This window comes from Phacochoerus africanus, chromosome 2 (genome assembly GCF_016906955.1).
Source record: "Phacochoerus africanus isolate WHEZ1 chromosome 2, ROS_Pafr_v1, whole genome shotgun sequence".
NCBI classification, from domain to species: Eukaryota; Metazoa; Chordata; class Mammalia; order Artiodactyla; family Suidae; genus Phacochoerus; species Phacochoerus africanus.
In genome coordinates this window covers 239,727,337-239,740,402 of record NC_062545.1, presented here as the reverse complement: position 1 = coordinate 239,740,402, position 13,066 = coordinate 239,727,337, and the positions used below count along the sequence as shown (strand labels likewise).

Below are 13,066 nucleotides of genomic sequence, written 5' to 3'. Positions count from 1 at the left end.
CAAAACATTTATGTGTTTTAGAAATGTTGTGGGGATCAAATGGGAAAACTGACTTGAAAGTTTTCTGTAAACCTTCAAATGGTAAATGGTAGATAGATGTGACAGAATTAATTAAATCATCAATGCATCGCATTTTAACCAGCACTGTCCAATAGAAATGTAATGTGAGCCATGCATGGCATTTAAAAATTTCCAGTAGTACATTTAAAATAGAAAAAGGAAACAGGTACAACTAATTTTAATGATATTTTTAACCCAGTATATTAAAAAGATGATCATTTTACCATGTAACAAATAGAAAAATCATTAATGAGATTTATGCATTTCTTTTTTGTACTAAGTTTTGAAAATCTGGTATATATTTTACACCCACAATGCATCTCAATTCAACCGAGCCCTATTTCAAATGTTCAAAAGCCACATATGGCTAGTGGCTACTGTACTGGACAGCAAAGATCTGAATATTTCTTGGACAGAGTGGTCCACTATTTTGTTATCACATGCATTTTCCTGGTTTCTCAAGGTTAAGCTCTTTTTTCCTTGGGTCCTAGGTATTATGAGACGGGGAGCATCAAGCCTGGGGTAATTGGAGGATCCAAACCAAAGGTCGCCACACCCAAAGTGGTGGAAAAAATCGCTGAGTATAAACGCCAAAATCCCACCATGTTTGCCTGGGAGATCAGGGATCGACTGCTGGCGGAACGGGTGTGTGACAATGACACAGTGCCCAGCGTCAGTTCCATCAACAGGTGAGGGGCTGGTGCTTGTGGGAGGCTAGAGGTCTGGGTGGGGTGGGGGTTCCTGGGGGTCTCCATGTGCCTTTTCTTTCTTTTTTTTTTTTTGCTTTTTAGGGCTGTACCCATGGCATTTGGAGGTTCCCAGCCTAGGGGTCCAATCGGAGCTACAGCTGCCTGCCTACATCACAGCCACAGCAATGCCAGATCCGAGCTGCATCTGCAACCTATACCACAGCTCACGGCAACGCCGGATCCTTAATCCACTGAGCAAGGCCAGTGGTTGAACCCACAACCTCATGTTTCCTAGTCGATTTGTTTCCGCTGTGCCGCAACGGGAACTCCTGCATGTACCTTTTCTAAAGATCTTGTCAAGACCACATAGAGGTTATCAGACAGGAGGGATGCTAATGGGGCTGGATGAGTCTCTCTATCACCCTTTCTTTCTCTCCAAAGTGGGCATGAGTCCTAAGCCCAGGGAGAGGAGGCCAGGCCAATACCCTGGCTGCTGGAGAGTCTCCTGAGCCCAGAGTCATTGCCTTCACTCCCTTCACCACCTGCCTCTGTGTGTGGAGCACTTAACTGTGAATTTTCCTGTTAGAGTTTCATAAATGTCACTTCTTTGCAAGCCAAGGCTCAAGGTTAACACTGGTGCAATTCAGAGCTTCCCAGGAGGGAGATCCCTGCCTCCAGCTTGGGCAGAGGATGAGCCATTGAGTGTGGGGAACAGAGCCTGGACTTTGAAGATTTTACTAGCTCCTTTTGCCAGGTTTGCTGCAGACATAGCATGTGATTTTTTTTTTGTTTTGTTTTGGTTGCACCCATGGCATGTGGAGGTTCCTGGGATGAGGGACTGAACCTGCAGTGACATGAGCCACGGCAGTAACAATGCCAGATCCTTAACTGCTAGGCCACCGGAGAACTCCCTAGGGTGTGCTCTTGACAGAGCTCTTCCTTTCTCTGAGAGCCTGTGACCTCCAAGAGTGACATCCAGGATACTAAGATGCTGTGGAGTTAAGGGGTTGCTCTTTTCCCAGTTGCCCCAGATCTTACCCCTGGAGAGAAAAAAACCAGAGAAATACTATGAGTACCAGGCATGGGATCTTCTTCTTGGGAGCTCCTTCTCCTTTCCAATCTTGTCTAGAATACATTCAGTGGAGCTCTCAGAGCTTCAAAGTGAGAATTCTTGAAAGTTTTCTACTGGAGATGGGTTTCAATGGAAATGAAACCAATAGAGTCAAGGATGAAGTTGTGAGATGACAAAAATGATTGTTTTCTAAACTCCACAAAGAAAAGAGGAGCCAGCAGACTGAAAACCTGAACAGTTCCCATTTCTCCAAGGTCAGGCCCTACTCTTGTCAGTGCAGAGCCGGTCTGGGCATAGGGGACCCCTCACCCCCAGCAGAACGAAGCGGTCAGACCAGAATGTCTCTGAGATCCCCTCTGGTCCTGGCAGTTGTTCCTTCTGTGATAACTCGGATGCAGAGAATCACCATGAGGGTGTTAGGCGTTGATGTTTTGAGTCCTGCTATTTCAGAAACCATTAGCCTGTTTTTTTTTTTTTTTTTTCTCTCTCTCTCTCAGCAAACTTTTACCTTGGCTCTGACTTCCCTCAAGGTGCTACCAGGAGAGAAGGGAACAGAATCTCTTAGTCTCTGTTCTGGAGGGCCCCCTTGTTCAGGGAGGGAGCCTGTCTGGCATTCACTGAAAAGCCTGGACAGCCCAATGTAGGCACAGCATTGCTGGAGAGGCAGCTGCTATTGTGGTGGGTTTGGAGGGAATAACTCCTGCTCTTTGAAGGATGTCCATGACATGGAGCATTGTGACGTCCCCCGACATGGTCTCCAAAAGCCCTAATGTGGAGTGAGACCCGTGATGCTGAGAGCAGCAATGGAGTCATCAGCGTGCTTTGCAGAAGAGCCTCCACCCCAGTTGTGGTCAGGCTCTGGGGGCCCGCAGGTTTTTCAGTCTAGGACATCCCTGTGGTTTAAAGGATAACTTAGGTTGCCTGTGGCAGTCGTGGACTCTAATGCCAGTGTGGGGCCAGGCAGATGATGCAGCAGGGAAGCAGCCCGGGCATGAGACAACAGAGAAAGGTGGGGTCTATGGCAAACTAGGAATACAAGCGCTATGGAAGGAGCAGTTGCTTGTCCGCTCCAGCTGAATGCTGCCAGGAATGTGGGCCCGGTGGTAGCCAGGTTTTTTTTTTTTTTTTTTTTTTTATTTCTTCCATTCTTAAAGAGAAGCCACAAACTAGGACTTGTGTGTTGCATATATGCGTGTGTGTGAGTATATCAAATCCCCGTACCTTGAAACAACTAAGGTCAATGAGAAAATGCCTTTGCAGGACAAGCGTAATTCATTCGCAGGGCCCCAACTTCTCTCCTCTGCTGTGCAAGGAGGAAAACTGTTTTGTGATGAATTTATTTGAAGGTACTTTAGAAAAATATAACTGGCACCTTAAACCAGTGAGTGTGAACTTTATGATCCACCCTGCCCTCCCCCATTTATAGTAAAGATTGCCTTATAAAACTAGTCCAAGTCAAAAAGTAAGTTATTTAAAAGAAAACACATGAAGGAAAGAGAGCACAGTGATTACAAGATGTGGCAAAGGCTGCAAAAGGGGTCCTTGAGTGAGGGTCTAGGGAAATAAGGCTCAGCAGATGGTTCGTGCCTGGAGCCACGAAGGGGAGGGTCAGATTGCCCGATGCTGGTGCCAGGGCTAGCCTCAGGGTGTCCCAGTCCCTATCAGTGGCCCGGTGGCTCCGCTGGATGTGCCTCTGAGTTGCTTCCACATCTGTGATCTCCTCCAATCCTCAAGGCCTAACCTGCCTTTGTGACAAGTATAGAAACTAAGGCCCAGATGGGGAATGCACGGGAATGATGCGTTTGAGCCAGAGATGGGAGGAGAGCCCCGGTCCCCTGATGGTAGGAGAAGGGCTGTCTCTTTCCACCATTCCCCTGTAGGACTCTGCCAGGACAGAACTGAGCATCTGTGAGGAGAGGGCAAAACTCTGACCGCTGTCCCACTCCCTTTCCTGCCCAGCTGCGGGCCTCGCAGCCAGTACGTTTTGCTGCCCGTCTGCAGGCTTCCTCTGTGACCTATAGCCCTTTTGTGTGCTCCTCTCTGGGGCTCCTCCCGGGAGCACTCTCTGCCTCCTCACCACATTCTTCAGTGCGAGCTCTTTGGTGTCTTTAGCAACAGACCTTGCGATGCAAATCAACTGAATGTGGGACAGACTTTGCTGTATTGAACCTCCCACCCCCAGCCTGAGCCCTCCCAGCACATGGTTTTATTTTCCATATAAAGATCCCACTGCATTCAAATGGATGCAGCTTTTAAGTAACTGTCTTGCAAATATAATTGTATAAGGGGGTCTATAGCTCCCTCTCGCAGCCTCTGCTTACGAGGGAGGGCAATGTGTCTCACTCTTCCACTACTTCAAACAGCTCGTGAGGGCGTGGAGGCTGGATTTGTAGCTATTCTGGTAGCCCCGTGGTCATCTCCACCCTCCACCCCTAGAAGTGCGTGCCTTCTTGCTGCCTTCTGGGGGACCTGCCTGGAAAACCATGGCTGACATGGATTGACCAACAGTGAACTAGTTCTGCTGGGCTTGCAGGAAATTTCCAGGGACAGAAACTATCATGTTTATGTGGCTCCTTCAGGACATATACTTGCTGGCATCCCACGTATGACCTGCACGAGGGATTCCTGGCATCCAGTCTGAAGGTCACTTGGGGGTGACTGTCCCAGAGTTGACCCCAGTGCTCGGTGGAATGGAGTCTTCCTTCGTCTGTTCCAGTCCCATGGCTCTAAATCAGGGGCCAAGTGGTGGCAAACCTTGAGTGGCATTCCCAGCCACTATTCCCAGGGCAGCCCTCTTTAGCACCAACTGGTGCTTGTCCTTTGAGAACGTGGGGTTAGTATTGCTGGGTGTTTTAATTTTTCAAGAGAAGCTAGAAATCCATGTATGTATGTAAAAGCTCGCAGCTTACCACTATTGGTGACTAATTCAAATGAAAATCAAGGTACCATGCAGGCCAAACAAAATTTGTCCAGGGATGGATATAGCTTGGGGATGACCATTTGTCAGCTCTGCTCTTCATCCTAACTTGGGCAGCCAGCCTCCTGGGATCGTTCATCCCTCCCCTCTTTCTTCTCTACATCAGTCACAGGCCTGAGTGTCACCTGTGGGCTGTGGGCTCTCTCTCAGCTTGGCTTAGTTGGACCCTCGGTTTTTGGATTCTTTAACACAGCTGATGGCCCAAGATTCTTACTGTGCCGATGGCCATTGGATCAGTGCAGTAGACGTGGGTATTTCTTCAGCCCTAATAATCTCATTTCTTTCTTTTTCTTTCTTTCTTTTTTTTTTTTTTTTTTTTTTTGCTTTTTAGGGCCACATCCAGGGCATATGTAAGAGTTCCCAGGCTAGGGGTCTAATCAGAGCTACAGCTGCCAGCCTACATCAGAGCCAAAGCAATGCAGGATCAGAGCCGCATCTGCGATCTACACCACAGCTCACAGTAACGCCAGATCCTTAACCCACTGAGCAAGGCCAGGGACCGAACTCACAACCTCATGGTTCCTAGTCGGAATCGTTTCTGCCGCGCCACGACGGGAACTCATTTTTTTTTTTTTTAAGACACCACGATTTTTTCTTTCAATGGAATTTTGTATCTGGTGGTGAGAAGATGGGGCTGGGGATGATGGTGAGAAGACATAGCCTTTTGAAGCAGGCTGGGTCATGTTGAAGTAGGTTCCTTAGGCACGCTTGTAATATCTAAAGTTTTGTAGACTTTGAATATTTAGATTCTAAATGGATTTTGAACTCAAACAGTCTTTCTGTTTCACATGGGAAATATTTAGCAGAGGGACCACTTCCTTTGAATGTGGCTCAAAGAAAAGTGCTCAGGCGTGGGAACTGACTTGCTGGGTGACCTTGGGCAGGTCACTTGAGCACTCTGGGCTTTAGTTTACTCATTTGTAGGAGTTCATTGATTGCTGAGCTTCCTTCTCTATTGGACCATCTAGGATGTAGGGTCATGCTTGTGATCAGCGAAGTCAAGTCTGCACCTCTTAGTGGTGACTGCCAATTAGTCCCGATTATCATTGGTTTAGAGAAGGTCCAGATCATGGCTCTTATTGTAAGTCCTGATGATTGCATGTTAATTTTTTAATTTTAATTTTTTTTTTTTTAGAATTGCTATGGTTTAATTACAGTCTTAGTCTTCCCACTCCCATTTCTTCTCAATGGAAGATGATGCTCTTTGTTCTTTTCTTGGCAGCTGCTACAAGCAGATGTGCAAAATCTCTATCTCTGGGGACAGCTTTGGAGGGTTCCCTACAATTCAAGTCTCCCCCATAAAGGAAAGCCCCACTACAATCCCAAAATAGGGTGTGGGGATGACCTTCTCTTCCCCAATTGCCAAGGAGATCTTGAGTTTTTAAGGTGTTTGTGGAAAATATGAACCTTTTAAGGTCGAAGCTGGTCATTAATCTTTATGAAGATACCAGTGAAAATAATAACTTAACATTTATTGAGAATTTACTATGCCACAGCCACTTAATTAATTTGATCCTTGTAATAACACTATGGCATGGGAATGATTCCTAGTGCCATTTTGCAGATGAAGAAGCTGAGGCACAGAGATGTTAAGTAATTTACTCAAGATCACGCAGCTGGCAAATTGCAAAACTGGGATTCAAACTCTAGAAGTCTGGTTCTGGAGTCTGTTCACTCTGCTGCAGATACATTTCAATAGTTTATGACACTTGATAATGTTTTGCCAATGATTTAGAAATATACATTTCTTTACTTTTTTAAATGATTTTTATTTTTTCTCTTATAGTTGGTTTACAGTGTTCTGTCAATTTTCTACTATACAGCAAAGTGACCCAGTCTCTCTCTCTCCGCCCCCCCCCCCAAATATATACATTCTTTTTCTCACATTGTCCCCCATCATGTTCCATAATAAGGGACTAGATACAGTTCCCAGTGCTATGCAGCAGGATCTCATTGCTTATCCATTCCAAAGGCAATAGTGTGCATCTACTAACCCCTAACTCCCAGTCCATCCCACTCCCTCCTCCTCCCCCTTGACAACCACAAGTCTGTTCTCCAAGTCCATGAGTTTCTTTGATTTAGAAATATATTTAGAGAAAAATAAATAAGACATAATTTGCTTTCTTATGTAGAAAGGTAATGGCAAGACAATGCTTTGAAGTTAGGACTTATGCTGGACTTCAACAGGAAATAGTTAAGATCTGTTTTTCCATGTGTTTGACTATACATAAGCCATAATATAGACAAACAATATTTAAACCTGGCATATCCATATATTCACACACCTAACTCTGTCTCTGTAGACACACATACAGTATACAGAGAAGGTGAGATCCAAAAATTAGGTTGGATGCTAGCTTAATTCCAATCAAAAATACTGCCTCACTCCCACATCTTTGTTAATAACAAACCATGTTTGTTTCTTCCAAACAAGTGGTTTGAATATTGGAGAAAACAAACAAATACTCTGAGTGTATTTGAGGCAACACATATGCTGACTCATCAGAAAAGGGCAAAAGGCTCTTTGCTGAGCTCAAGCGGCCTGGGCTCCAGAGGGCCTGTGGCTGGGCTGCAGTGTGAACAGAAACATCCATTCCAGGCTATCAGTGGCCACGGCCTGGTGAGATTCAGGGGAGGCACCTGCCACTTCTCTTCTTCCTTTCCATGTGTACAAGCTGGAGACCAGTGCAGCTTGAAATGACCCTCTGCAGAGTATGGTCTGGAACGGGAAAAGCTTCTTGTGGAATGTTGAGTGAAAAAAGCAGGACACACAAGTGTATACCTGGTTTAATCCTGATTTTGTTAAAAGAAAATGGATATAGCCAGATATTCCCACGTACGCCGAGGAATGCTAGGGTAAAGGAATGTGGTTTTAGATGTCCTCTTTATGCTTGTTTTCCGAATAGTCTGCAATGAGCACAAAGTACTATTATAAATAGGAAAAACTCTAATAAATATGCTTTCAAAAGGTCACACTTGGAGGCTGGAATAGAACTTTCCCAAAGAAGCTGCGCATTTTCTTACCATCCACCTTTCTCCCAAATGCCAGAGAAGGAACTTTCTTGTAGACCCCAAAGGGACTTTTTTTTCTTGCTTTTTATGGAACTTCCTGGGATAGGGGTCCAATTGGAGCTGCAGCTGCCAGGTTATGCCACAGCCACAGCAATGAGGGACCTGAGCTGAGTCTGCAACCTACACTGCAGCTCTCAGCTAATCCTTTAAACCACTGATCGAGGCTAGGGATTGAACCTGCATCCTCATGGATACTAGTCAGGTTCCTTACTGCTGAGCCACAACAGGAAGTCCCCAAAGGTACTTTTGGCCCAGCCCTGGTCAGCTGCTCTGGGGCTTGGGGTCTTGCAGAAGCCTCATGTGTTGTCCCTGATGGAAATTTACAAACTAAGCCTCTCAGAACCCAAGTTTTTGTGGACGGACATCACAGCTGCCAGGTAGCAAAGGGAAGGCGTTGCTGCTCTTATCCATTTTACATACTGGGTTTTTCCATAAGATTTTTTTTTTTAAGATTTTTATTTATTTATTTTTATTATAGTTGGTTTACAATGAATAAGTTTTTTCTTCCCCCCAAAGGATTCAATTACTCAGAGTAAGCAAACAGTGGTCTGTTCCAACTCCTTCATTGTACTGAGGCGCACACTGGAATGGACTTGCTCAGGGTCACGATCAAGTTCATATTAGAACTGGAGCAAGGTCTCTGTAAAGACAGGCCAGGAAGCCCTTTGCTCCCAGCCCCTGGAGCCTTTCCTCTGAGGTTTTGTATAATCTGGGCTTTCTCTTAGTAAAGCCAAACCTCTCCTGGAAGCCCTTTAACCCTTTCTAGTTTCATAGCAACGTACACGTCCCCCCACCCCCTTGATCATTTCTGACGGGCAGGGATGTTTATTCTCTCCATGGCTCTCTAAGGAAGAGAAACCAGAGTGAGAGCTGTCAGGGGACCGGGAGGGGACCTGGTTCAGTGCCTTCATTCCCCAGATGAGAGGCTGAGATCCAGGGAAGGGAAGGAACTTTCTCATTCACTCAGTGAGTTTCTTATGGAGCTGGAGCCCCTCCTGAGAACAGGAGCAGGATGCCTCTTAATACATTCAACTCTTTCTACACAAGAGGCATTTGAGGTACCGAGAAGGGTGCAACTTACCCAAAGACACTCAGGGAGATAAGGGCTGAGTTAGGACTAATCTCTCATTCTTCCAAATCCCCAACTCCCAACCTGGGTTCATAATCTCCCCCCACCTCTGTCCCAGCTTGCCCCAGGACCCCAAACCCATGGGTTTGCGGGTTGTCCACACATTGCTAGTTGAGATCTCTCCTCCTCTGTGATGGTAAATAGACATTTATTTTGTTCCCCCAATTTCCCACAGGATCATCCGGACAAAAGTACAGCAGCCACCCAACCAGCCGGTCCCCGCTTCCAGTCACAGCATAGGTAAGAAGAACTTTAAAAAAAATTTTTTTTTAAATCTAATGGGCTCCAAATACTCTAAAGAACTTTTAATCATTCTTATGGACAGATAATTCTACATAAAACACTTCGGCACACGTACTAATGCGCCTTCTTTGTCATTCTCCAAGGGCTGAACCTGGTAAATGAATTTTATAAATACTGCTAAAAGGTTTTGAATTTTACTGATTATTATGATAAATAGCTTTCACCATGAGACAGAAAATTGAAATCTAAGCCAAAAAAAAAAAAATCCACTAATGGGGGTCTATAGAATGTCAGATAATTAAAGTAATAAATCAAGAAAGGGATACTTATTCATAACATTTTCTGCATCATTAGTCAGTAAGTAGTTTTGAATGTGTTTTTTTTCTTCTATCAACCAGCCCTTCTACAATTCTTTGTGCACTTGCAGTCTTGAGTGAAGATGTGGCAAAACTTCCCAAACTTTCTTTCTCTCTCTCTTGCTTCGATCTCATGTGCTCTGCGAACTGTCATGGGCTGCCCGTGGGGTCCTGACACTCACGGTGAAGTCTGAGAATGACCGTGACTCGTAAGGATGGGAGTTCCCACTACTCAGAAGCTCAAAGGTTTTCCCTGCCTTTCCTTCCCTGCAAAGATCGTGAGATGACAGTGATGGGTGTCTTCTCATAATATATCATTTCTCCACCTGGTATACAGGAAACACCTCTGGTTAGATGGGGGGAATCTTATTCTAAGAAAGTGGGCCACCATTCAGCAAGCCTCTGACAGTTCTGGTTGCCACAGTGCCTGCCAGTTCCGCTTAATGACACCTTAATTATACAAAGGTTGTGAACCCTTTATTGCTCCGCCTTTAACTGAACTTCCCACAGTGATGGGAGGCAGGCAGAGACCAGCTTATAGTCCCAGCTTCGTCATTCCCTCACCCAGTGAACTGTGTAAGTCCTTTCACCTCTCTGAGCCTCAGCTTCCCCATTTGTGGATCTAGAGGCACAAACCAAGTGCTTTCTGAGGTCTCTGATTCTTCATCGTTGCCTCTTTGGATAAAAGCAGAATGGCTACCTTGCATAAAGTAATGCTTTGTTTAGTAATTCATTCAAAAAGCCCTGGCTATGACGGGGGCAGTGGTGGGGGTAGGTAGCAAAGAAAAGTTTGCAGAACACTGAGATAAGCCTCAAGAAGAAAGTCCAGCCTGCTGTGGGAGGAGAAGAGAGGGAAGAACTAGCTCTGTTGAGCTGGGATGAAAGGCATTGAGGAAGGCTTTCTGGGGAAGTGTGGCTACGATTTCACCTGCAGCTTTAACTATTTCAGGTCCCGTGGCAATGAATATCAAACTCAAGTAACTGATGAGGTTTCTGCTGTGGTGCAGTGGGTTAAGAATCTGACTGCAGTGGCTTAGGCTGCTGAGGAGGCATGGGCTAAATCCCCAGCCAGTGCAGTGGGTTTAAGAATCTAGCAAAGTTACTGCAGCTGCAGCGTAGGTCACAGCTGTGGCTGGGATTCAGTCCCTAGCCCAGGAACTTCCATATGCTGTGGGTGAGGCCATAAAAATACAAACAAACCCAAAAGACTAAAGTAACTGATAATGTTCTTTCATTTGGATTAGAGGAATAATTCCACTTGTCAGTCAGCAGAATGCCTTGTCCCAGAAATCTGTATAAAAACCCTATCTTATGTGTGTACAACCCTTTATAACTTACAAACGAATTGAGGAGTGAGGATATGGAAGCTTTAGAGAAATGAAATAACAAGCCCAAGGTCACATGGCCAGTAAGTGATGGAGCCAGAGTTGGAACCTGGGTCTTTGGAGCCAAGTGCAATCACAAAATAACTGGACTAAATGTCACTAGCTGTGTCAGCAACATGGTGAGCCTTGGTTATGTGGGGTTGTTGTTGTTTTAAGTACCAAACGACTTGTGAGCCTCTTTCTTCCTCTGTTCTTTGCACCTTAATACAGAACAGGTTGTGAGATTTGCATAAATCTATTTTGAGGAGCTTCTTCTGGTGAAGGAAAAGAGAAGTTAACGATTTCTACTTCTGTGTCTCCTAAGGAAGATCTAAAATCAAACTCAAATATGAGAAGAAAGACCCTGTTCCCTTTAGGTCTGTAGGAGCGGGAGCTGGATGTGCTCCAAGGAAAGCAACAAAGAGCTTCTCAAGCACTCACCGCCATTTCTAATACTTTCCTACGCATCAGAGTCAAAAGCAGCTCCACCTGCCCCCAGCTAGTTACAGTCGATAGAAATGTGTCTGAGGTTGGTCTGCAGGTTTTAATGAACCAAGAAAGAATTCCCTCTGCTCAGGAATGGAGATTCAGCTGCAAGGCTTGAGAGGACCCTGGTTTTCCCCTTGGATCAGGGGCTAGGAGTTAATGTGAAACTTGCACAAACCTCCCCTTCCCTATTCTTATTCTCAGGAACTTAGAGACCTGGTCTCAGTCACAGTAAGTGACCAACTTCTGCCCACGTTTTGGGCAGAAGAAACCTAGACTTTAAATCCGTAGACCCAAGGCTGAGTCCTGATGCTATTGCTTATCATCTAAATGACTTTGAGCAAATCGCTTTGTCTTGTGGAGGCTCATTTTCCTCATTTGGTAAATGGGGGTGATTAATAGCAATTTATAGGTATTGCAAGCATCAAATGAAAAGCACTGTATTAATGTAAAGCATATTACTGTTTTTTCTTTATTCATTAGTGAGGAGCAGATTACTACAGCGGTTAAGACTTTAGTTCTTGGGTTCCAGTCACCACTCTGCCTCCTATCAGCTGTGTGACCTTGGGAAAGTCCTTTACCTTCTCTGAACCTGGGTTCCCTTACCTTTCCAGTGGGATAACAATGTGACCTAGCTTATTAGCTTATTCTCAGAATGAAATGAGATAATGCCTGAATGGCTAGCAGAGAGTAAGTTCTCAGAAAAAGTTATCATTATTATATGTACCAGGATACATACTATATATGATATAGAGTATATTACATAATTAACATCAAATATTAAAATGCAGGTAAACTGGCCGGAGGAAAGACAGTGAGGAACTATAAAAAGAAGAGACAGTCTGCCATTTGGCATTTTGTTGGCTTGTATGCATGTGTGTGCAGATATTTATGGCTGAGTGGATGGATGGATATGCAAGGGGGGAGCAATCCTGCCTATTGAGCAGGTTGTTTTTAGACTGGCTGGTGGAGGGCCCTGGTTCCCCTCTTTCTCTGCTCCATCCCCCTGCTTCCTGCATCCTTGGATGGGCACCCGTTTGAGCCACCGAATGGCTCAAATGTTCCGTGTTCCCTTCTGCTGTTCCCTTCTGCTCCGTCAGTTCTCTTTGCTGCCCATCTTCCCCACTCACCGCCCCTACTTCCCCGCAGAGAACCTGGGTAAGGGGTCCCAGGGCCGCTCTCATCACCCAGGTACGGCCACTGTTCCAGGGCGCGTGTCCTCGGCGCACAGGCGCCCTGCCCGGGCAGCCCTCTCCGAGCCGCCCCAGCCCGCTAGGGGGAGTGCCCGCTGGCTGGGGCCCAACTTCCCACCTCACCAGCCACCCGCCGGCCGGGCCCTGACTGCCCTCTCCCTCTGCGCAGTGTCCACGGGCTCCGTGACGCAGGTGTCCTCGGTGAGCACGGACTCGGCCGGCTCCTCCTACTCCATCAGCGGCATCCTGGGCATCACCTCCCCCAGCGCCGACACCAACAAGCGCAAGAGAGACGAAGGTAAGCGAAGCCCCTGGCCGCCGTCGGGGATGGACCGGCGGGATCTGTTTCAGGGGCTCAGGGCGGAAGCACAGATGCCCGCTGAGCACCTCCTTACCTGCCGAGCCCTGGAGGCGCCAGGCCCAGG

The 13,066-nt window shown here is 46.1% G+C and overlaps 1 protein-coding gene across 8 annotated transcripts in view; it reads left to right on the top strand.

Moving 5' to 3' along the window:
* Positions 1-13,066, top strand: part of PAX5 (paired box 5) — a 209,789-nt gene that overhangs the window by 18,133 nt on the left and 178,590 nt on the right. For 7 of the 8 annotated variants that reach the window (XM_047767938.1, XM_047767943.1, XM_047767936.1 and 4 more), the window contains 3 exons: positions 552-749; positions 9,175-9,239; positions 12,811-12,939. In XM_047767938.1, the coding sequence (XP_047623894.1) occupies positions 552-749; positions 9,175-9,239; positions 12,811-12,939 (392 nt within the window). The remainder of the gene's footprint in view (positions 1-551; positions 750-9,174; positions 9,240-12,810; positions 12,940-13,066) is intronic. The other variant, XM_047767939.1, reaches the window with a different exon arrangement.